The following is a 24,913-nucleotide window of genomic DNA, read 5'->3' on the forward strand; positions in this document are numbered from 1 at the left end:
AGTGAAAGTAAAGAGAACTCCTCACCCCCAAGGATCTCAGTGATGGAGTCCACTCGAACTCCTGACAAATGAGTTAGTCCTCTGAGTTCCTAAGAGTATAACCCTGGCATGAAGGTGTCTGACAGAAATAGGGCCAAGGTCTAGAAAATATGGAGTGTGATATTTCTTCTGTACTAGCAATGAGCGATTTAGTTTGGAATGGAACTGTTTTATTTTTGTTTTAATTTTGTAGATGTTGTGTACAGAGCCTAGGCTTTAAAATATGAAGAAAAAGCCACAGCAGCTTGCGATGTTCCTCATTGGGTCTGTTAGGAGAACCCAGTTAGGACGTGACTGCTCTACAGTCAGGGAGTTGTGGATCTAGCACATCTCCATGACCACAGCTCTTTGCCATGAAGTTGACAGGGCACAGACAGGCTGTTTCAGTGGAATCTGGGGACTAGTTTCTCAGGACACCTGGATGAGGGTAAAAGCTGTGACGAGATTTGAGATGAAAGTGTACAGGGCTTGTTGGACTCAGTGGAACACAGTTCTTGTTGGCCTGTAGTTCTCTGAGGGAGCCTGGAAGCCCTTGCCAGACAGGCGTCAGGTCCGAGCACCTCTTCATGGCAGTACTGAGCACCTAACGCCTTCCAACGAGGGGAGATGTTAGTGCCTTCTTAGTTATGCTACTTGGGAAGTTTGAATGATGGAACTTAGTCATTTTGCTAGTCTGCCCTGAATCAGATTTATGTCGCTAATTTAGTCTTCTGGGTCTGTGAAACCAGAAGAGTTCTGAGCCTCCGAACTTTGAGTCTAGCTTATAAGGAAGAGTAAAATGCAGTTGTCTCCTCACCATGGCCCGGTCACTAATAATGAGAACTGCATGTGAGGTCTGGGCTAGTCAGAGGGTTGTAGGGTTGGGGTTTGATTTTCTGCAGAGTAAAACTCCAAAATGAGGTGTTTTAGAACTTCATTGGAGTATGGAGGATGAAAAGACATTAAATAAAGACAAGACTGAGTCCAGAAGAACCCAGGTCAAGGTTAAGGGACAAGGTGAGCTGTGGACCAGAAACGGGGTAGAGAAGCAGCTTCCTATGACTGGAAATAAGTGATAGGGTGGAGAGACGATGAGAAAGCAGCTGCTCCGCCCGAGACAGGTACAGCCAAACGGGTGAGTTCTGAGTCTCTGTCGGAGCCGGCAAGTCCCAAGGTTGGCTGCGTGTGGAGACTGCCTGGGCTGCACTGCCTTCCGTTGTCCAGCCTGGAGCCTGGCTGTCAGACCTGAGGTGTTGAACACCACTCAGGGGCAGTGGTGTGACTTCTGACAGATATGTAGGTGGTGCTAAGGGCGGGAGTATGGCTTCTTCACTCAGGAAACGCTTTTTATTACACAGGGCTTATGATGGGGTCGTTGGTGCTTGCCGAGACCCACATGGAAATTATCACTTTTTTGGTGCAATAATGCCTTCCAGTTGGGCCTGAAAAACAGAAACAAACTCCATTAATATTTGAAACATGCAGCCTAACACAAATAGCCGAGAGGTGACAAAAGTCTCCTGGAAGAATGATCCAAATGCCTCCACTCCAATTATTTTTCCCCTTCATTCCCAACTCCATGTTTTCTGGATTAGCTGGTTTCTGGCTTGGCATTCAGTCTTGCTGCATTAGGAGAAATCAGAGCTGGCCTGCTTTCCATACAATAGCTGCTCAGTGTATAATATAAGGCATTGAAAAGGAAATTGAATAAAAGTTGTTGAAATAGTGGTTTTTTCATGGCTCACATTTCAGGCCTGAATACTTCTGCTAAGTTAAACATTTGGCTCTCTCGTTTGGGAGCCTGGGAGCTCTGTGCTGGGACAAGAGGTTTGGGAAACAGCAAATTTTCAGCCACTGAGACAACTTGCCACCCAGTTAGAGAAAATTGCTACCGGTGAGTAGGGAGCTGTCCATCTTGTATGTGAAGCTTCAGACGCTTGGGAGTTACTCTGCTCCTGTGGCAGCCAGAAAAATAATTCACTATCATAGTGTGTGGACAGACCTTTAAGTAGGTCTATGCTGGGGACTGCAAACAGTGCTTTATTTGGAGTGCAGCTTTGAGCCAATAAAAGTAACTCACTTCTAAAGAGCCCTTTGCCCTGGGGATAACAGGGTTGCTTGTAAGTGTTAGAAGCCAAGGCATTCTGCTTTGCACTTGCCGCCAGTACCATAGGAGGCACCGGGGAACTTGGGCTTACGATGAAAGAATATGGCAGATAAGGGAGGCAGCCTCAGAGACTGCTAAGTAAACAGACTCACATCTGGCTGTGAAAGTTTGTTTTGTTCAACTTGCCAAGGAGAAAATCTGTCATCCTCCACTAGCAATTAACACAAGCCCTTCTTTATCTCAAATGCTTGGCCTTCTTGGCTTGTAGCACCCACAAGCCTGCCAATCGCAAGAATGTAAGCTTCTGTGAAACTAGGGAGGAGAGGGAGATACATCCAGGGGCCCCTCCGAGCCAGGGCCATGGGAGATGGACGTTATACACTAATAGGCCATTTGTCTAGAGCAGTGGTTCTCAAACTTTAGCAAGGATCAGAATCACCTGGCTTGCTGGCCCCCAACCCCAAAGTTTCTGATTGATTGGGCAGCTCTGGACCGGGCCCAACGATTTGTATTTCTAAAAGCTGTGGTGATGAGGATGATGCTGTCTGGAACCCAACCTCTGAGAACCTCTCGACCAGACAGCCTGGAGTTTCAGAGGCCTGGCCCCCTGCCCAGCCTTTTTCACTAGTCCCCCTCCCTCCCTTCAGCTCTGTCAGATTAAAGTATACTGTCAGCAAAAGGGCTTTGATGAAAAACACCTACACCTGAGTTCTCTGATCATGTACCAGGAGAAGTTTCATGATTTGATTGGTTCTTCCCTCTCAAAGGGCCTTCCCTTACCCCCCACCCTCCCAAATGCAGTGCCTCCTCTCTAGGCGACTGCAATAGGAAAGCACACCCACTAAAGCCCACTGGGGAGACCCAGCCCCCTCTGAGGAGGCTCTGAAATGCCAGCTGCCACAGGACAGAAGTTCCACCTTTGACATACCCACCTTTCCCAGACGATAGGCAACTTTTACCCAAGGGGAAACAAAAATCCACAGGAGAGCCAGGCTGAGGAGTCATGGGGGTTCAGAGTTGAGAACAGAACCCATCTCCAGAACCAGATGGACAGAGAATCTGCGTTCTGATCCCTCACCTCTCCCCAAAAGAGCTTCCTTGACTCCTTGGCAGTATTGAAAGTCAGTGTAGGACAAAATGCTTGGGCTGCTCTGCTTGGCTAGCAAGGGCAGGGGCTGGGGCTGGGGCTGGGGGCGCTCCACCTGGGCCGGTGCAACGATTACCTTCAGCTGCTGATTCGTCCGCTTCAGGAACTGTATCTCCTCATTGTGCTTCTTCTCCTCCACCTGTCTCCTCTCGCTCTCCCGCTTCTCAACAGCCTCACATTTTGCCTTCTGCTCGTTCACTTGCCTCTCCAGATCTCGCTTTTCCGTCTCTAACTCTGCAATCTGCGGACAGAAGCGCCAGTCATCCTGCGACGTCGCCAAGTGGATGGGGCGGTGTGAGTCCCTGGGTAGAGGGGACCTGGGACACAGCTGCCCGACCCAGGGCATTGCCAGGATCTGTGCTGCCACCCAGTGGGAGGCCAGTGACTGGCAGGGCTTGTCCAAGGGGAGACAGTTCTGTCACCCCAGGACCGGCCGTGACACTGAACCAAAGGTCCTTGCTGAGGTGACTGGAGAGCTGTGGCCCCGAGGTGGACAGAAGAGTCGCAGAGGCTCGGGGGGCTCCTGGTGAACCCACTCACTTTCCTCTCCATGTCTGACTTCCCCTGCTCGGCCTGCAGCGCTTTCCTCATGCCGAACGCCACGCTGCTCTCATACAGGGTCTGGTAGGCGGCGATGGTCATGCGGATCTCGTCCCGCACCCGCAGCAGCAGCAGCCCCCGCTCCGCACAGTTGATGGTGACCTCGCGGATCAGCTCATCTGCCAAGGTGCACACAGCGAGGTGGGAGAAAGCAGGCGGGAGGGGAAATGCCAACCGTCCTACTGCAAACCGCCTTCCTGCCGGGAAGGGCAGTATGGTGTGTCCTCACTTGCAGACAGGCAGGTCTCGGGGGCCCTGTCATGACTTCTCTGAACTCGGCACTTGGGAGCACAGGCCATCAGCAGGCCTGGCTTGGCCAGGGCAAACGGAGACAAGAGCTGTGTGTGTCTACAGCCAGGGGGCTCTTCTGGTCCACTCTTAGGCAGAGACTGGGTACTATTCAAAGCAATCTGACTTTTTCAATATAAAGATGGTGGCTGTTTTAAAGCAGTTGGGAAATCCTCTGTGCCCACTTGGCTGGACTGGTTTGGGGCTGGAAACATCTCCTCCATAAATGCTGATGGGGAGCACAAGCCAGAATCACCCTCAAACTGAAGTGAACCTGCCGGCCCCCCGGCAGCAGGGTTTGGACGTGCTCTGCATGTCCAAGTCCACGTGGGCCAGTGAGACTTGACTGAGGGCCAGTCATCTGACACCAGCACCCAAGGAGGGAGATCTCAAATCTCTGGGTCTGGGGACTTCCCTGGTGGTCCAGTGGTTAACACTCCATGCTCCCAACGCAGGGAGCCTGGGTTCGATCCTTGGTTAGGGAACTAAGATCCCACATGCCACACGGTATGGGCTAAAAAACAAAAAGTCCCTGGGTCTGTTGAGTCACAACGAATCACCCTGAAATACTTTTCTGGACCAAGGCCTGATGTTGATAGGTGGATATAAATATAGAACATGAAATTTTTCTGATTAAAAAATTAATCTCTGTTTATTATAGAAACCTTTGAAAAGAACCAAATGGAAGCAGTCTCATGGAACTGGGAAGTTCTCATCTTACTCCAAGCAGTTGCTGAGGGGTGAGGAACCAAGTCATCACGAATACGGTGACTGACAAGGTGGGGACTGGTAGGAGAGATGGGCAGGAGGGGGAAGACGGTGCTGGGTGGGGTAGGCGGGGGGAGACAGACATTCCAGGATGGGGTGGGCTCAGCTTGGGGGGACTCAGGGCCTGGGTCTCTACTGAAGGGAAGGGAAGGAGGCAGTAGAGGGTTGTGTAGCCTCCCTCTCGGACCACTCACCGAAACACTGCGAGTACAGCTCCCGGCGCACTGGGCAGATGCCGGTCTCCCGGGCCTGCCGCTGCTGCAGCTTCAGGTCCAGCTGCTCCTGAAGGTGCACCACGTCCATCCTGGTGCTGGGGGTGCTGGACACCTGCTGGATCCATAGCTGCGTGTCCTCCACCCACTCCCTGCGGGATAGACACAGCCAGGCTGAGCCAGCCCCATTCACCACACAAGGTCCTCAGGACCTGAGCAGAGGTGGCCCTTGGCACTCTCTGCCTGAGAGGAGGGAGGGGCAGCTCTGTCCCCGACCCCCCGGAATCCCCCATCTCTCTCTTCCATGAAGAGGGTGTGGCTCCAAAGCCACACCCACGGTGCCACCTCCATAGGGCCCCTACCTTGGGGCTGGACAGTCTTCATTCTCCCACGATCCTCTGTGAAGTCATCACCCACGTTCCAGATCTCCCACTCCTAACATGCTGAGCACAGATTTATGGTGGATGTTGCTTGATCTGAATGGGAGGCCCAGCGGCAATACCCACTGACTTGCGGGGTAGGAGACACAGGAGACCATAAGCCTTGTGTCAGCAAAAAGAGGTGAAGGTATGAATTGGGGGGGGCGGTGTACCTATATGGACACCCATAGTGAACCTTGTATCAGAGACCCAGCCAGGTTCTGGAATCACAAGGGGCAGTCTGAGGGCAGAGTCACCTTGAGGGAGAGGATTCCATGCATTGTTGAGAGGGAAGAAAGTGAAAATCACCCTCAGAACTTCTATCACCTTATTACATAAAAATAGTTGAAAAGGATGTTTGCGATCAATGTGGCTGCAGAAGAAAGAAGCAGGGTAAGAAGAAGGGAGCTCTCCTTTTATTTATTTATTTACAAAATTTTTTTATTTTGTTTTATTTTTATTATTTATTTATTTTTTATATTTATTATTTATATTTATATTTTATGTTTTGTTTATTTTTGTTTATTTTGTTTATTTTTGTTTATTTTGTTTATTTTTGTTTATTTATTTTATTTATATTTTTTTGGGGGGGAGCTCTCCTTTTATAAAGGAGTCTGCAGAAGGTTTCCTTGAGGAGAGGACATTTGAGCAAGACTTGAGTGAAGGAACAAGGAGGATATCAGGGGAAGAGGATCCCTGGCGGTGAGAAGGTCCTATGGTGGGAAAGTCATTGATGTGTTTCAGAAACAGCAAGCAGAGGCTCTCGTGGCATTAGCCCCGTAAACTAGGAAGAGAATAACCAGAGAGACGATCTCGGATACCTCAGGGGCCAGGTTGTGCCAGGTCTTCTGGGTTGTTGTAAGGACTTTGGATTTCAGTCTGAGTGAGAAGGGATAGTCTGACTTGTGATTTTGGGGTTGCATGGGGAATAGATTGTAGGGGCAGAGAGTGGAAGCAGAATTTTCAGGTAGGAGGCCATCGCAATAATGCAGGTGACAGCGACTAGGAATAAGACGGTGGCAGCAAAGTGAAAAGCAGTCAGATTTGGAAAGTAATTTGAAGGTAGAGGCAAAAGGAGAAAGGGGTGGCAGAAGATAAGATGGTTAGATAGCATCACTGACTCAATGGACATGAATCTGAGCAAACTCCGGGAGATAGTGGAGGACGGAGGAGCCTGGTGTGCTACAGTCCATGAGGTTACAAAGAATCAGATATGACTTAGTGTCTGAAAACAAGAACAATGGAGACAAGAGAATGTGATGAAGGGCAGGACATGTGACTGGAGAGATCAAGGGGAATGAAAATTTGCCTGATCCCCGAGTGGAAAGGAGAAGACTGAGAATGAGCTGGTTAGGGGAAGAAAGACATTGTGATTTAATTTGAACATGTTGAGTTTGAGATGTTCCTTGGACATCTTCATGAAGGTAATGAGTAAGTAGCAGAATATATACGTTTGGAGTTTAGAGGGGAGGACAGGGCTGCAAAAAGACCTGTGGGAACCATTAGTATAAAGATGATATTTAAAGCCATGAGCCTGGGTGAGAGCACTTAGGAAATGATGGCAAATAGAGAAGAGGTCTCCCTGGACCCTCCCAGGATCTAGCCATCTGCAAGTTCTAGAAACTCTGGGATGTTGGGAAGAAATCTCAGTCAGAAACAGAGTCAGGATGCCTCCTCTCACATTCCCAAGTTCCGGGAAGCAAAAGCCTGGGCCTCCTCCTAGCCACTACTTGTTTACCTTGGGGGCAGGATGGCATTCAAGATTTCTTCTGCTTGCTTTGTAGGATCTGGGACACAGGAAGTTGAGGGGAGCTTGGTCTTGGGTGGCTGTGGGACGGGACCCGAGGGTCCAGGTTGCTGGGGGCTGACTTTCAGTGGCCGAGCCTGAGAAGGAGGGACAAGTTGGGGCAGGAGGCAACTCAGACACTCAGCTCCACACTCCCTGGGCCCCTGGATTGCTCCAGGTTTCCTGCACATCCCTCCCCTAACCCCAGCTCACTTTTCCCCATCTGTCCTCTCAGCAGAAGTTATGTTTCAGAGCTGAAGGAGGCCATGCAGCGTCTCTGGTTCCACCCCAACCCAGTGCTTGCATCTCCTTGAACAGATGTTTCTGGCCCAGCTGCTCAGGCCTCTGCTCTAGTGATGGGGCATCACTATCAGATCTATTCTGGGACCCTGCGACCCTAAAAAGACTTGTCACATCGCCCTGTGACTTTCTTCCCCATACTAATCTGCCCTTTGGGATCACCCAGCATTTGGTCTTCTTTGGCGTCTCTCCTCAGGTTCCAGTTCCCTTTACTCCCAGTGACTGCAGCCTCTGTCCCTCGGGACTCCCGACTTCAGCGCAGCCCCTGTCTTACCCCAACGGAATTTCGTGCTCCCCCACCCTCTGAGACTCGTCCTTACTTTGGGGCTCCGTTTCTCAGTATTCCGGCTCACCAACACCGGGGTGTCATACTTAAGCAGAGAGTCTGCTGGGGGAATCATGGTGGCGGCGCGAGTAGCAGCCCAGCAGCCGCCCTCCAGTCAGGGCCTTGTTTGCCGTCGCCATGGAAACCTCCGCTCCGCCCTCATGGCCTGGGCGGGGCTTCGGGGTGGGGCCAGCAGCGCGCGAGTTCAAACTCTGCCTTCGCAGAAAGTTTTCCAATGCTTATCAGACCGCCTGCTCAACAGGGTCCCTCTGTACTCTTGGAAGCAGGGAGAAAAACATCAGTTCTGAATCCCTGGGCTGCGTCTAGCTCGCAATTTCAATTAGATGCTTACCACCTTCGTTGACCCTCCATTTTGTCATATGCAAAATGAGGAGTCGTCTGACTCCTTAGCGAAGGGTTGGGAAAGATTCTCAGTGGAAGGCATCTGAAGTTCTCACGTTATAAAAGGTATTTGTTTTTAATTAAATGGAGAAATGACAACATATCAGACAGTGCAGGAACAGAGGAAATGCTAATGATTTGCCCACGGGCTACCATCTGTGATTGCGTTTTCTTCCTCTTTCCTTGGTGTTTCCAAACGTAAATGTAATCACAATCTGTGCACAGTTTTGTTTAACAAGTCAGGTTTTTTTCCATTTGTCATATAGTCTGTAAATAGCAAACTGCAATTCAAATGGGCTTCTCCGGTGGCGGTAAAGAATCTTCCTGCAGTGTCGGACACTTTCACTTTTCTTGTAAATAGCATTGCGAATGGCGACATAGTATCTTTCCTACCGCTAGGAGTGCAGGTTGTCTCTGTTTAGTAATTACTAGTTAAACATCCTTGAAAGTGAGTGAAGTTAAAGTCGCTGAGTCGTGTAGCCGGGCCAGGCTCCTCTGTCCATGGAATTCTCCAGGATACTGGCTGGAGTATCCAGAATAGTGGAGTGGGTAGCCGTTCCCTTCTCCAAAGGATCTTCCCAACCCAGGCATCGAACCCAGGTCTTCCTCATTGTAGGCGGATTCTTTACCGTCTGAGCCACCAGGGAAGCCCTTCTCGAGAGCAGTTTTCCCTAAGTTTGCTTTTGAAACTTGAATCTCCCGCCTCTCGAGACGGGTCACTAAGGCCCCGCCCACTCCGGAATCTTGTCACGTTATCTCCGCTGTAAGGACTTCTGGGAGAGCGCGCAGCCGGAAGCGGAAGTCCTGGAGGCAAGTCCGTCATTTCCTTTGGGACAGGAGGGCAACGGACCTTTTTTTCTTGGCTCCGCAGATCTCTCGGCATGAAGGAGGTGAAGAGCGAGCGGGAGCGGGGGGGTCGGCGAAGGCACCGGGACGGGGACGTGGTGGGGATAGCGCCGGTGGTAGTGGTGAAGCAGGAGCGACTCAGCCCGGAGTCCGCGCCTCCGGTCCACCGCCGTCCGGATTCCTCCGGCGGTAGCCCGTCCCCACCGGCCGGCGAGTCGGGCCGCCCAAGTCACCGCGGGAACCGAGCCCGAGGAGGTAGCCGGTAAGTGGGAAGCATCTCGGGGTGAGTCTTAGATAGGGCTGGTTGAGAAGGGAGGACAGGGCTAGCGCCAGAAACACACCTTAACGCGGCAGCTTGGACTTAATCCTAAAGCGATAGAAGTGATCAGCTGTGCTTGTGTGGAAGAATGTTTACTCCGGCACCTAGCACTTGGGTTACAGCTGGACGTTAAGCGCTCAATGCCTGCTGCGCAGTCTCTCGCCCCTTCATTTCTGTGTACCCAGCATTTCACCGAGTATGGTCCAGTTGATAGCAGTAATAATTTAAGTTGAAAGATTTCCCCCATCTGCCTGCAAATGGAGTGCAGGCGTTATCTTTTCAATTATCTGTCCCCAGAAGTTTACATATCGAGGGCTTAGGCAATCTACCTGATATTCTTGCGGGGGGAGAATGTCTCTTTATAGACACCTTCATTTATTCATTCATTCGACGTAGTTTTACTGAGGACCTATTATGTGCTAAAGACCTTTCTAGGTTATAAAATAATGTGGGAAAATATACAACATTTAAAAAAATACAAGCGTATATGTGGAATTTGACTTAAAATAGTATAGAATTATATGCAGAAATATAATGGTGAAAATGGTGGGGGATTGGGGAAGAAGAGAGTCCTAGGTTCTGGGGCTGCAAGGGTGAACTTAGATGGTCTGCCTCTAGATGGTGCTCCTAGATGGTGCTGTAGCCCTGAGACAAAATAACAAGCAAATTTGGAAAAGTAGTCTCAGTTAGTAACAAGTATTTGGGGGTAGGTTAATGTGATAGTGAGAGAGTGGAGGGAGGTGGTTTTCCCTGAGTTGCTGTCTGGAAAGTCCACTATTTGACCTAAGACTTGAATGATAGGAATAATCTGCCTTGTTGAAGATCTAGGCAGAGGGAACAACCCATACACAGAACCTGAAGTGGAATTAATTGTGTTCTTCTAGAAAATGGGGTGAGGGGAAATCCAGTGTAGTAATCAAGGAGAGTGGTAAGAATGACATTGGCGAGTGAGGAGATAGAGCCAGAGACTTTGCTGATAGATTATGATTGTGTGGGGAAGGAGCATGGAGGGCTGTTGATCAAGGGGAGAAAAATAATCAAGGGTGACTCCTAGGTTTTTTGCCTGAGGAACAGGGTGGATGGTGGCACTAATTACCCAGCTGGCAGAAAACAGAGGAAAGTGGCTTGGGTGGTTGGGAATCCACAGTTGTTATCTAAGTGAGAAGTTCTAGTAGGCAGTTACGTATGTGGAAGACATAGGACCAGAAAAGTGAAGTTCCTGATCCTTTTAGTGTGATCAGCAAAGACTTACACAGACATGGTGTTTGTGAGTATGCCTGACACTTGGAGCTGTTTTGTATGAGGGAATGAAAGTTGAGATAAATGTGTGTACCATTTTCTGAACAGGTCCCCAGCCAAAAAGAAAAACAAATCCTCAGGAAGAAGGAGCAAGTCTCCCCGGAGTAAGAGAAGCCGAAGTCCTCACCACTCAGCAATCAAAGTAAAGCAGGTAAGTGGATTGAGGTGTTTTCATATTGGCTCCAAACCTGGAGCCTCTCCATCATAGCTGAAGTGTTATGTATGTGTTTTCCTGTACCTGCAACGGGCTTCTCCAAAAACTGGGCTTTTTTTTTTTTCCCTTTTTTGTTCTTTCTTTGTTAACTTAAACTTTTCATTTTGAGATAATTGTTGATTCACATGCAGTTGTAAAAGGTAATACAAAAGTAACTGTTTGTCCCAATGGTAACATCTTACAGAATTATAGAACAATATCACAACCAAAATGTTGACATCAATTCTGTCAGGATACAAAACATTTCCATCACCACAAGGATTCCTCAAGTAGTTCTTTTATATCACACCCAGTTCCCTCCCACCCTTACCCCTCCACCTCCTGGCAGCTTCTAATCACTTCTCCATTTCTGTAATTTTGTTTCTTCAAGAATGCTGTGAAAATAGAATTGCACAGTATGTAGCCTTTCTGGATTGGCTTTTTCCACTCAGCTAAATTCTTTTGGAGTTCATTTATATTGTTGCTTCTGTCTGTAGTTCCTTCCTTTTTATTGCTGAATGGTATTCAGTCATATGGATTTAACCATTTGCCCATTAAAGTATATCTGGGTTGTTAGCAGTTTTTGGCTATTAGACATAAGACTGCTGTGTACACATTTCTTTACAGGTTTTTGTGTGAACATAAGTTTTCGTTTCTCTGGGATAGATGCCCAGGAGTGCACTTTCTAGATGGTATGGTAGTTGTGTTTTGTTTTTTTTCCTAAGAAATTGTTTTCCAGAGTGCTATGTTAGTTTGCCAGGTCTTCCGTAACAAAATACCATAGACTGGTTGCCTTAAGCAGTGGAAACTATAATTTTCACACAGTTCTAGAGGCTAGAAGTCAGAGATGAAAGTTTCAGCAGTTTGGTTTCTCCTGAGGCCTTTCTCCTTGGCTTGCCTTCTCTGTTGGGTCCTCACAGTCTTTCCCTCTGTGCGCTCCCATCTCTGTGACTCACATCTTCTTTAACCACATCAGCTATATTGGATTAGGGGCTTAGTCATTTTAACTCAATCAGTTCTTCAAAGACCTTACCTGCAAAAAATCTGGTTACAGTCTGAGATGTGGGGGTTGAGACTTCAGTATATAAATTTGGAGGGGGCACAATTTAGTCCTTACAGTGGCTGTCCCTTTTTATAATGTGAGTGATCCAGCATTTGGTATTGTGACTATTTTGACCATCTGACAAGTATGATAGTGATACTGCGACTTTAATTTGCATGTCCCTGGTGGCTAACGATGTTGAGCATCTTTTCATGTGTTTATTTGCCATCTATATTTCCTCTTAGGTAAAATGTCTCGTCATATCTTTTGCCTATTTTCTAGTTGGATTGTTTTGGTTTTGTTTTACTATCGAATTTTAAGAGTTCTTTTTTTTTTTGTAATATATTCTTAGATACCAGGCCTTTTGGAGTGAGAGGTTTTAATATTTTCTTTCCATCTGTATCTTGTCTGTTTATTCTCTTAAAAGAGTTTTCCTCAGAGCAAAAGTTTCTGATTTGTTTGGAGTCCAGCTTGTCTGTTTTTCCTCTTACAGATTATGCTTTTGGTGTTATGTCTAAGAACTTCTCTGGCCCTAGAACCTGAAAATATGGTTTTTTTTTTAATGTTCATTTAAGTCCATGATCTGTTTTGAGTTTGTTTTAATATAAGACAGGAGCTTTAAATCGAATTTCCTTTTTCACCCATGGATATCCATTTACTCCAGCACTAGGTGTTGAAGGGACTATTTTTCCTCCCTTTAATTGCTTTTGCTTCTTTGTCAAAAATCAAAAGTAGTGTGTGCCTTTATTTCTGGGTCCTCTGTTCTGTGTCATTGATCTGTCATTCTGCCAGTACCACAGTCTTGATGACTGTAGCTATATAATAAGTCTTAAAATTGGACAGACTGATTCTTTCACTTTCTTCTTTTTAAAACTTGTTGGGACTTCCCTGGCAGGCCAGTGGTTAAGACTCTGAGGCACAGGTTCAATCCCTGCTGGGCGGAACTAAGATGGCACATGCCACAGGACATGGCCAAATAAATAAATAATTGTTTTAGGAATTCTCGTTCCTTTGTCTTTCCATATACATTTTAGAACAATCTTGTTTATATCTATAAAAAAAACTTGCTAGGATTTTGATTGAAATTGTCTTAAACTTGTACTTTTTGAGAATTTTTAAAACATTATATAGTCTTCCAATCTTTGAATATAGATGTGTCTCTCTTTATTTAGATCTTTGATTTCTTTCATCAGTGTTTCAGTGTACAAGTCCTGTATGCGTTTTGTTAGATTTACACTTAAGTAATTTTTTTAAGTTATCATTAAGTGATATTTTGAATTTCAGCATTTACTTGTTCATTGCTAGTACATAGAAATATGATCGATTTTTGTATGTTTATCTTATATCCTGTGACCTTACTGAACTCATTTATTTTACTTAAATAAATCCCAACCTAAAACTTGGGATTTTCTACATAGATAATCATATCTGCAAAGAGAGAGTTTTGTTTGTCTTCCTTTACAGTGTATATTCATTTTATTTCCTCTTGCCGCATGGCTGGGACTCTAGCACTAAGTGGAATAAGAGTAGTAAGAGCAGACACTTTTGCCGTGTCCTCAGTCCTGATGGCCAGGCATTCAGTCATCGTCTTGTTCTTTTTCCTTGAAGTTTTATTTAATTTTTGACAGTTCTTGGTCTTCGTTGCTGCGTGTGGGCTTTCTCTAGTTGCAGTGAGCAGAGGCTATACTCTTGTTGTATGCACGCTTAGTTGCCTTGTGGCATGTGGAATCTTCCCGGACCAGGGATCAAACCCGTGTTCCCTGCATGGGCAGGCAGATTCTTAACCACTGGACCACCAGGGAAGTCCTCAGTCTTCTTTTTAAAGAGCCTCTGGGTTACAAAGTGCAAATAGAGACACTGGCATTAAGAAATGTATTTTCCTATGAATTTGAGCCAACTTCCTGCTACCTAAAAAGATTCAGAGCCAGTCTTGATGATCTGTTGTATGAGTTGGTCAGCCATCACCTTCATTATCTCAGAATTCAGCCACTGGAACCACAATACCCAGATTAAACCTCTCAAACCACTTGTAGCTTTGTGTGTGTGTGTGTGTGTGTGTATGGGTGTACAGCTTGCCACTGTTGTGATTTAATAATTTTGGCATGTTAACATTTTGTAGATTTATTTATTTATTTATTTTTCATTTTGTAGATTTAAAAGGTACAGTATATAGCCTGTTAGTTGGATACATTGATATATTGTAATATGACTGCCATGGAAGCAGTATTTACCAAGTTAGATCATTATAGAGTAGTGCTACTGTCTATATTCATTTTTCTGGGCATTAGATCTCTGTCTGTGGCTTATTTGCTATTCGTTACTGTTAGTACACTTAAATACCATCAGTCTATCCTCCTGCCTCCCATCTCTGGTGACCACCATTTTCCTCCCTGACTGTTTATATATATAGGAGATAGATATAAAGGAGCTTCCCTGGAGGCTCAGACAGCAAAAATCTGCCTGCAGTGTAGGAGACCTAGGTTTTATCCCTGGGTCAGGAAGATCCCCTGGAGAAAGGTGTGTGTGTGAGACTTTTTTCAGCTTGCAGTTTTTTACCTCTGGTTTCTAAATCAGCAACTTATAGTAAATCCTGGGGCCTATCATATGGAACTGTTTTGTGATTATTGTTACTTTGGAGTGGCTTAGTTTGCCTATCTATGCTAACTTCCTTCCTGACCTCAAATAATCTCTTAAAAAGCTGATTTCGTTGTATCAGCTAGAAACTTGTAAATGGCTCTCAAGCAGAGGGAATTGAGGACTTGACAGGCAGTTGAAAATCAGTGACTTTCACCTGGGTTGTAAGAGCACACACAGCTTCTGACTTGTACTTAGAGATATCCTTTTCTGCACTATTCAGCCACCATTAAAAAAAAAAAAGTTCAACACAGAGTTATATTCAATATAATTTAATAACCTAATATGGAAAACAACTTGAAAAAATGTGTATATGTGTGTAACTGAATCACTTTGCATATATGCCTGAAATGAATACAACATTGTAAATCAACTATACTTCGATTTTTTTTTTTTTTTGAAGGAGGTAGGGGACAGGATTGTGGAAACCTGAGGAAAAAATTTATCAATTGCTTATTCATCATCATAACACAGAAGTCTAAAATAAAAAAGTGAGAGTATGGTTTACATAGTATATGGTTACTTCTCTCATTAGCCCCAGAATCACACCCCTCCCCATGAACAAAAAAAAACCACCTCAGTCCCCAGAGGTCACCTTTTTAATAGTTTGGTATTTATACTTTAGCGTTCTATAATGCTTATGTTCTCTTCTTTTCCTTTATATTTTGGTGGGTGTGTGTATTCTGTGCAAAGATGTTAATTAGCAAAAATAATCATGTTGTATCTGTTATCCTACTTGACTTATCAATAGTTGAGAGTGTATGTTGAAATCTTAGTTATTTTGTGTTGTCTGGTTATGTAATTTGTCATATTCTCTCCAAAGCTTCTACTGATTTTTGCCTAGTATACATACATGTACTGGAAACGAAGACAGAATTGCCCATTGGATTTAGCAATATGTAGGTAATTGGTGACCTTGACCAGCAATTTTAGTGGAGTAGTAAGGGTGAAGCCTAATTGGAGAATTCAGAAAAAGATGGAAAAAGAATTGGAGACTGTTTAAAACCAAACTCTTTAAGGAATTTTACTCAGAGAGTGAAGAGATAGAGTGGAAGCCAGCATGGGAAACGGGCTTTGGGAAGAGCAGATGCCGGTGCTGACAGGGCTGGTCCAGTGCAGACCAGGAAAGGGGACTGTGCACGGGGGGCGGCGGGGGGGGGCAGGGGTCACTGCAGCAATGCTCTGGGTGCGAGGGGAGCTCCCCAGTGTGGGGACTGGCTTCAGATAGAAGCACAGAGAATGCGCAAACTACCGCACAACTGCACTCATCTCACACGCTAGTAAAGTAATGCTTAAAATTCTCCAAGCCAGGCTTCAGCAATACGTGACCCGTGAACTTCCAGATGTTCAAGCTGGATTTAGAAAAGGCAGAGGAACCAGAGATCAAATTGCCAACGTCCGCTGGATCATCGAAAAAGCAAGAGAGTTCCAGAAAAACATTTATTTCTGCTTTATTGACTATTTCAAAGCCTTTGACTGTGGATCACAATAAACTGTGGAAAATTCTGAAAGAGATGGGCATACCAGACCCCTGCCTCTTGAGAAATCTGTATGCAGGTCAGGAATCAACAGTTAGAACTGGACACGGACCAACAGTCTGGTTCCAAATAGGAAAAGGAGTACGTCAAGGCTGTATGTTGTCACCCTGCTTATTTAACTTATATGCGGAGTACATCTTGAGAAACGCTGGGCTGGAGGAAGCACAAGCTGGAATCAAGATTGCTGGGAGAAATATCAATAACCTCAGATATGCAGATGACACCGCCCTTATGGCAGAAAGTGAGGAAGAACTAAAGAACCTCTTGATGAAAGTGAAAGAGGAGAGTGAAAAAGTTGGCTTAAAGCTCAGCATTCAGCAAACTAAGATCATGGCATCCGGTCCCATCACTTCATGGCAGATAGATGGGGAAACAGTGCCTGACTTTATTTTTCTGGGTTCCAGAATCACTGCAGATGGTGATTGCAGCAATGAAATTAAAACACACTTGCTCCTTGGAAGGATAGTTATGACCAACCTAGACAGCATATTAAAAAGCAGAGACATTACTTTGCCAACAAAGGTCCATCTAGTCAAGGCTGTGTTTTTTCTAGTGGTCGTGTATGGATGTGAGTGTTGGACTATAAAGAAGGCTGAGCGCTGAAGAGTTGATGCTTTTGAACTGTGGTGTTGGAGAAGACTCTTGAGAGTCCCTTGAACTGCAAGGAGATCCAATCAATCTGTCCTAAAGGAGATCAGTCCTGAGTGTTCATTGGAAGGACTGATGTTGAAGCTGAAACTCCAATACTTTGGCCACCTCATGCGAAGAGCTGACTCATTGGAAAAGACCCTGATGCTGGGTAAGATTGAGGGCAGGAGGAGAAGGGGACGACAGAGGATGAGATTGTTGGATGGCATCATTGACTCGATGGACATGGGTTTGGGTAAACTCCGGAAGTTGGTGATGGACAGGGAGGCCTGGCGTGCTGCGGTTCATGGGGCAGTTGCAAAGAGTCGGACATGACTGAGTGACAACTGAACTGAACTGAGAAGCACACATAGTTTCCTTATGGGCACAGGAAGGGAAACAGTATATGGGTGTAGAGAGTGGTAAGGGGGCAGACATAGAAAACCCCTTCTGAGTAAATAAGACATGTAGAGGACCATGTAGGATGAGAGAGAAGGGGTGAAACAGTCATCTGGGAGGAGGACTAGTTCAAGAAAATGTAGGATGGTTGCTGGGCATCATTAAGGAGGCTTAGGGCATGCTTCTGAAGTGGGACCCGTCAGAATGGCTTGTGCTTCTCTCTTGCCACTTTGATGTGCTAGATGCTGGTTGTGGTTTTGCCGGGACAGTGCAACAAGAATGGCATTGGACAGGGGATTGAGGGAGTGATCCTACTGCTTGACCCTGGAAGTTCAGCTGGAGGGGAAGGGAAGAGAGCACATCAAGAGAGTGAGGGACTGTGCAGAGGTAAGAGGAGCAAAGGCTTGGATGAGTCTTACTGGCATGATTGTTAGAGTTGGGTAAAATGTGAGCTGGAAAGATGGGCAGAAAGAGGACTGCTTGAAATTGAAATTATAGAGGGGCTGCAGTTCTTAGAAGTGAAAAGGTCTGTGTAACCGTGAGGTGAGTGGCTGAGGAGAAAGGAGTTGGCAGATAAGATAACGGGGAGAGAGCAACGTGAAGAGTGGACAGGTGAGCGTGGTACTGAAATCAGCAAGGGCAGTGCTTTAGAGAGTGACGAGCTAGAAGTGAGACGGTGACTTGAAGGGGCGTGATTTAGGATTAGTAAATGACAGCAACAGTGAGAGTGGTGGCTGATAGTGGTCTTACATGAGAGTCACTGCCGCATCTTTCCAGGGAGAAAGAAGAGGTGGGGAGTGTTCTAGAATTGGCAGTGAGAGGAAAGGGCATTGCCTGCCGTATGTCCAGGCCTGAAGATGCTGGGAGCTGAGGGGAGGTTGGAAGGAGAAAACCAGCTCCTTTGAGAGAGCTGGGGGGGAACAGAGACGGGAACTATCTGAGAAGACACGGAGGATGTAGGTTGGTTTTGCCAAGCTTCCCATTTCCAGAGGAAATAGAAAGTACAGTGGCTTTAGGAGTTGAAAAAGGGTGGAATTTGGGGACAGAATCCTTCATATATAGAGCCTTATGGGAATTAGAGTACAAGGGAGGTGGCGGTGATGGCCTGGAGTCTGTGACTTCTTACAGTGACTCATTTAATCAGGGATAAAGGGCATAATGAGATTAGTTCTGGTGAACTCAAGGCAGATGGTGGTGGCAAGCTTGTGACTGTCTTGGGGTAGGAGGGATGGGTGTCTGAGGCTCCCTTCTTCTTGGTACTTGTCTTTGGAGGTTAGGAAGTCTAGGAAAACTGGGTCCAGCTCCGAGCAAGCATACCCCTACTTGACCTCTATGGTTGGTAGGGAGAAGGCCTTGAGGCAGGGGCTAGGGATGAGGGTCGGCGAGGAAGTGGGGGCAAGGTCCCAGTCCTCATGCTCGGGATTTCCTCTCCACCCCTTCCCAGGAGGGGAGCCTCACTTCATAGTGGCAGGGCTCCCTCTTGAACTCTGATACTTTAGCTATAAGATTAGTAAGGATAAACCTATCTTCATGTGTTCATTAAATATTTATTAATACTTCTTCTGAAGATTGCTTGTTACTATCCTTTGCCCATTATCTACTAGGTGATTATCAGTACTGTTTTTAAAGAAGCTGTGGTATGTTTCTTCATTTCTTCAAATCTTTAAAAAATATATCTGTTACAGTTGACCCTTGGACAACATGGGTTTGAGTTGCACTGGTCCACTTATATGCAGATTGTTTTCAATAGTAGAGGCTGCAGTACTCCGTGTCCCGAGTTGGTTGAATTTGCGGATGCAGACCCTCAAATACAGAGGGACCACATATACAGAGGGACCACATATACAGATCGCCAACGACAGCTGCCTGGAGGGTCAGTTCCCCTGTGCCCCAGCTGCAGTCAATTTTTACAGGTTTCTTCTTATATAGTTCTTAATTTTATTCCTAGGTATTGAGTAATCTTTGTTACTGTTGAAATAAGATCTTTCAAAATTACTATTAATACATTTTTATTTCTGGCATAAGAGAGAGGTAGCTTTTTTCTTTATGTAATTATCTTGTATGTGACTACTTAATTCTCTCTGTGAGTTGTGTTTTCCCTAAATTTGCCTGTAGGTATTCTTGTTTCTTAGGCTCTGAACATGGGTGTGCACTGTTAGAGCTATATTTGGGCAGCAGCCTGGGGTACCTTGGAGAAGGAGATGGCAACCCACTCCAGTATTCTTGCCTGGGAAATCTCATGGACAGAGGAGCCTGGCAGGCTAAAGTCTGTGGGATTGCAAAAAGTTGGACACAGCTGAGCGGCTAACACTTTGACTGGGTGGTGGCCTTGCAAGGGGAACATGACCACCACCGGTAACCTTATTTCTGTGGGACATTTTGCTCTGAACACCAAATCACAGATGACTTCTCGAATGCAGCTCTGTTTAGAGACCGTGAACTGCCTTTACTTTCCTGAATCTGTTCGAATTTCAGGAACGTGAGGACCATCCTCGGAGAGGCCGGGAGGATCGGCCACACCGAGACCCCTCAGGACAGGACCACAGGCGAGCTCGGAACAGCGACCGGGACAGGCACCGTGGCCATTCCCACCAGAGGAGAAGCTCGGCAGAGGGGCCTGGCGGCGGGCAGCCTCAGGGGCGTGATCGCGATGCTCAGAACCTGCAGGCTCAGGAAGCCGAGCGGGAGTTCCACAACGCCCGGCGCCGCGAGCACCGCCAGAAGAATGAAGTTAGCGCTGGCAGTAACGTGTCTCAGGACGCGCTGCCCCGGCCTGGACCTGGAGGCAACAGCAAGGACAAAGAGGCGCCTGTTAAAGAGAAGCCAAGCTTCGAACTTTCTGGGGCACTTCTTGAGGACACTAACACTTTTCGGGGTGTGGTTATTAAATACAGCGAGCCCCCGGAAGCACGTATCCCCAAAAAACGGTGGCGTCTCTACCCCTTTAAAAATGATGAAGTGCTTCCAGTGATGTACATCCACCGACAGAGCGCTTACCTCCTGGGCCGGCACCGCCGCATCGCAGACATTCCCATCGATCACCCCTCCTGCTCAAAGCAGCATGCCGTCTTTCAGTACCGGTAAGTGTCCATCTGCGGAGGAAACCAAGGTGCCAGCAGAAGCCCGCCGTCTTGGCTAGTTAGGATTACTGAGATCTGTGCACGTGTGTGTGCACAAGAAGCCCATATCCCTCATACCTAATAGTATTTTTTTAATTTTTATTTTTTTGGCTGAACCTGCATGGTTTATGGGATTTTAGTTCCCCATTCGGGGATCGAAACCAGGCCCTTGTCAGTGAGAGCGTGGAGTTCTAGCCCCTGGACTGGCAGGGAATTCCTTCTAATATTAGTCTTAAGGAGTATTATTCCTCTAATGTGTAATCACTTTATATAAATAATTGCCAACACTTGTGTAAGAGGATTGAAGTTGGTGTCTGAAATCCAGATTTTGAATCCTGCCAATGCCACTTACCTGGGGCCAGCCGCTTTTCTGGGCCTCAGTTTCTACGTCCCTCGCAGGGCTGTTATGATAGGTAAATGGAAATAAAGCTGAGAATGGAAATAAAGCTGAGAATGCCTGGCATATGTTAGCCGAATCTCTCTCTTGGCAGTTTCTGTAGTACATCTGTTATTGTTGGATGCTCACAACAATCCTGTGGGGAGGCGAGGACTAGTATTAATACCCCATTTAACAGATGAGACGATGAAGCTCAGCAAAGCCAGGTGGCCTGCCTAATACATAATCACTGAGGTAGCATGCTGGCTCAAATTGGTTTTGATCTGAACAATTTTGATCATCTTATCTGTCCCCTTGACTCCGAAGTCCAAATACACTGGTTTATTCCTATTGGGACAGAAGCTAAAATATGTTGAAATATAGGTAAAAGAAGCATTATGTTGATTATTAACAATACAAAAAATGTCAAATTTTTAAAAATACAAAAAAAAAGTATTTCTTAACCATGGCAAGAGGCTTTGGATTCTGCATTTTAAGCTTTGGTCTACCATGAATCCCTTCCTCCCAGTGACCAGTTCTCACTGATTTAACTTGCTCCCAATTTCAAAATCCATGACTGTGCCTTCCCATTGATTTCTACAGTTTGAACTTGAACTGAGTCTAAGCCAGGTATTTACGTTGTCCAGACTGTTAGCAAAGAGCTGGAGGATCTGAGGCTGGATTTCCCTCACAGATTTCTCTACTTTGCCTCCACTAGGCTTGTGGAGTATACCCGTGCTGATGGGACAGTTGGCCGCAGGGTGAAGCCCTACATCATTGACCTTGGCTCAGGCAATGGAACATTCCTGAACAACAAGCGAATTGAGCCACAGAGATACTATGAACTGAAGGAAAAGGATGTCCTTAAGTTTGGGTTCAGCAGTAGAGAGTATGTTCTGCTCCACGAGTCCTCTGACACCTCTGAAGTAGACAGGAAAGAAGACGAGGATGACGAGGAAGAGGAGGAGGTGTCTGACAGCTAGCAAACTGAAAACAACCCAGACTCTCGGGAGACCTTTTCTTTGTGCGAAGGCTTTGGGACTGACTCACGGGGCACCACTGTGCTCTCTGTAATGCCTCTTACTGCCTTAAGTCTTTCTTCTGTTGCTGACCAGCTTATGTTTTAGTGTAAAAAAAAATGACTTAGGTTTGGTTGAACTTCTTTCTGTGACACATTGGCCACATGCCTGTGGGCATTTATTTCCCGAACAGTCTCACCGACACATCGTGTTTTAGTAGAAGCATCGTGGCTTGAGTTGGTGCTTTCAGAACTGCTGCCTAGGAAACTATAAACCCTTGGTTAAGGGGGAATTGTGGCTTGTTTTCTTTGTACAGTTACTTTATTTATATAGTTGTTAAGCTTTATGGACCGGGTTTGTTTTTATCTCGGGGGCAAACCCCTGAACAGAGAATCTTACTAAGCTTTGGTTATCACCAAAATAGCCTCCAGAATATACCAAAGCTTTGACCTGGTTGAGCTCTTGAGTCATAGAAATTGATTTTGCACTTGGTTGGTTTGGGTGGGTGGGTGGGATTTACCACATGACCTCATTATTGACTGTTGGACTCAAACAGATACTTATGGAGCCTGCTTCAGCTCACCACTGTACAGGAGGACCGTGGCCACTGCCAGCGCGTGCTGACTGCATGTCACAGGAGGCCGAGATGGGTCGTGGATCTGTTTCCTGGGAGACAACTCTGACTTATCCATGGAACATGTACAGAACAATTTTGATCATTGTAGCTGTTCTTCAACTTCACATTTTTATTTAGAGGTTATCTCCATTCTTTCTTCTTTGAGAGAAGCAGTCATTTTTGTAGCAGGGTCTTTGCTTTATCCTAACAACATATACATGTCAAAAGACGGTTGTGTGGTTTACACGTTTCATCTTTTTAAAACAACATTCAGAGAGGTTGTATTTACCTTCCCAAGGCTGGAAAGTATGGGAATTGCCCAGTTTTCTCATTTTCCACCAGAGGACTATGTGTAAGTAGAAAAGTCACAACTGCTTACATCTGTTGTGTGTATGTATATATGTACATATTTAAAAAATTGTGTGAAAGAGCCGCATACTGATTTTCCTATGAGAATGTTTTGTGACGTAAATGTAATACAATATTATAGGCAAAGGCCTCCCTGCATTTGAGGAGCAGGTTTTCATTTATATGTATTTTTGGAATAAAAAATAATAAAATTTGTAAATATAGCCCCCTTTCAAAATGTACTTCTTTGCTTGCACAGAAGACCTTGTGTTCACAGGTGTATTCTGGTGCTAAGGACATCTCTGAGTCAGTATTGTGGAGTAGAAGTTGACAGTCGTGGAGGGTGTTGCGGGAGTGATAGGGCCCACACCTGCCTTGGAATCCAGATCTTCACATCTCAGCGACTTGAGTGGTGGTCCTGATGAAGCAGCAGCGCTTTCTGAGTTGGCAGTGGAGGGCTTTTCCTTCCCAGAAGAGTCAGAGTTGGGGCAGGGTATCCATCGTGGGCCTCCTACCGCTGACACCTGTCCCTGCTTCCTCACCCTCAGGTGGTGATGGGGGTGTGAGAATGGGAAGGAGAGATGATGCAAGTCAGTCAGTGCTGCTGCTAGCTGGTCCTCTTGGGTGGAAACTAATGATCTTACTGGGCTTCTCTGGTGGCTCAGTGGTAAAAGACTCCACCTGCCAATGCAGGAAACTCAGATTCCATCCCTGGGTTGGGAAGATCACCTGTAGAAGGAAGTGGCAACCCACTCAAGTATTCTTGCCTAGAAAATCCCATGGACAGAGGAGCTTGGCAGACTATAGAGTCCATGGGGTTGCAAAAGAGTCGGGATACAAGTGACTTAGTGACTAGACAACATTAACATTAGCTGATCTTGCTTACCATTGTATTTCCATTGAGGTCTCATACCTGTATGTACTCAACATTAAATGTTGACTAGTACCTAGTGTGGAGAGGAGCAGCTGACTAATTTTATTCAAAAGAAATGAAAAGATCCCCTTTGGGGACTTCCCTGGCAGTCCAGTGGTTAGGACTCTCCTGTCCACTACAGGGAGTACATGTTCTATCCCTGGTGGGGGAACTAAGATCCCACATTGTTCAGTCACCAAGTCGTGTCCAATTATTTGTAACCCCATGGACTGCAGCACTGCAGGCCTCCCTGTCCCTCAACATCTGGAGTTGGCCCCAGTTCATGCCCATTGAATCGGTGATGCCGTCCAATCATTTCATCCTCTGTCTCCCTCTTCTTCTGCCTTCAGTCTTTCTCAGCATCAGGGTCTTTTCCAGTGAGTCGGCTCTTCCCATCAGGTGGACAAAGTATTGGAGCTTCAGCCTCAGCATCAGTCCCTCCGATGAATATTCAGGATTGACTTTCTTTCGGATTGACTGGCTTGATCTCCTTGTAGCCCAAGGGACTCTCAAGAGTCTTCCCCAGCACCACAGTTCAAAAGCATCAATTCTTTGGCACTCTGCCTTCTTCATGGTCCAACTTCACATCCGTACATGACTACTGGAAAGACCATAGTCTTGACTTTATGGACCTTTGTCAGCAAAGTGATGTCTTTGCTTTTTAAATATGCTATCTAGGTTTGTCATAACTTTTCTTCCGAGATGCAATCATTGTCTAATTCCATGGCTGCAGTCACCATCAGCAGTGATTTTATCTGTCACTGCTTCCACCTTTTCCCCTTTTAATTGCCATGAAGTAATGGGATTGAATGCTGTGATCTTAGTTTTGTGTTTTTTTTTTCTTAGTTTTTTTAATACTGAGTTTTAAGCCCACTTTTTCACTCTTCTCTTTCACCCTCATAAAGAGGCTCTTTAGTTCCTCTTCACTTTCTGCCATTAAAGTGTATCTGCATATCTGAGGTTGTTTATTTCTCCCAGAATCCTTGATTCTAGCTTGTAACTCATCCAGCCTGGCATTTTGCATGACGCACTCTGCATATAAGTTAAACAGGATGACAGATAAACCTTGTCCTTCTTTCTCAATTCTGAACCAGTCGGTTGTTCCATATAAGGTTCTAACTGTTGCTTCTTGACCCGCATACAGGCTTCTCAGGAGACAGGTAAGATGATGTGTCTAAGATATTATCTGTCTAAGATAATATCTCTTTAAGATATTTTTCCACAGTTTGTTATGATCCACACAGTCAAAGACT

At 46.0% G+C, this 24,913-nt stretch overlaps 2 protein-coding genes across 2 annotated transcripts; one reads left to right on the top strand and one right to left on the bottom strand.

Annotated features, from left to right (window-relative positions):
* Positions 1-929: 929 nt before the first annotated feature.
* DNALI1 (dynein axonemal light intermediate chain 1) lies at positions 930-8,232 on the bottom strand. Its single transcript, XM_043461863.1, has 6 exons — positions 7,966-8,232; positions 7,298-7,443; positions 5,123-5,292; positions 3,813-3,991; positions 3,349-3,513; positions 930-1,460 (listed from the first exon to the last, which is right to left on the bottom strand). The coding sequence occupies exons 1-6, from the start codon at positions 8,044-8,046 to the stop codon at positions 1,425-1,427; spliced, it is 777 nt and encodes a 258-aa protein (XP_043317798.1). The 5' UTR covers positions 8,047-8,232; the 3' UTR covers positions 930-1,424.
* Positions 8,233-9,189: 957 nt separating this feature from the next.
* SNIP1 (Smad nuclear interacting protein 1) lies at positions 9,190-22,971 on the top strand. Its single transcript, XM_043461865.1, has 4 exons — positions 9,190-9,480; positions 10,885-10,987; positions 19,745-20,349; positions 21,483-22,971. The coding sequence occupies exons 1-4, from the start codon at positions 9,254-9,256 to the stop codon at positions 21,745-21,747; spliced, it is 1,200 nt and encodes a 399-aa protein (XP_043317800.1). The 5' UTR covers positions 9,190-9,253; the 3' UTR covers positions 21,748-22,971.
* The last annotated feature ends 1,942 nt before the right edge of the window (positions 22,972-24,913 follow it).

Source organism: Cervus canadensis, chromosome 2 (genome assembly GCF_019320065.1).
Source record: "Cervus canadensis isolate Bull #8, Minnesota chromosome 2, ASM1932006v1, whole genome shotgun sequence".
In the NCBI taxonomy this organism is placed as follows: Eukaryota; Metazoa; Chordata; class Mammalia; order Artiodactyla; family Cervidae; genus Cervus; species Cervus canadensis.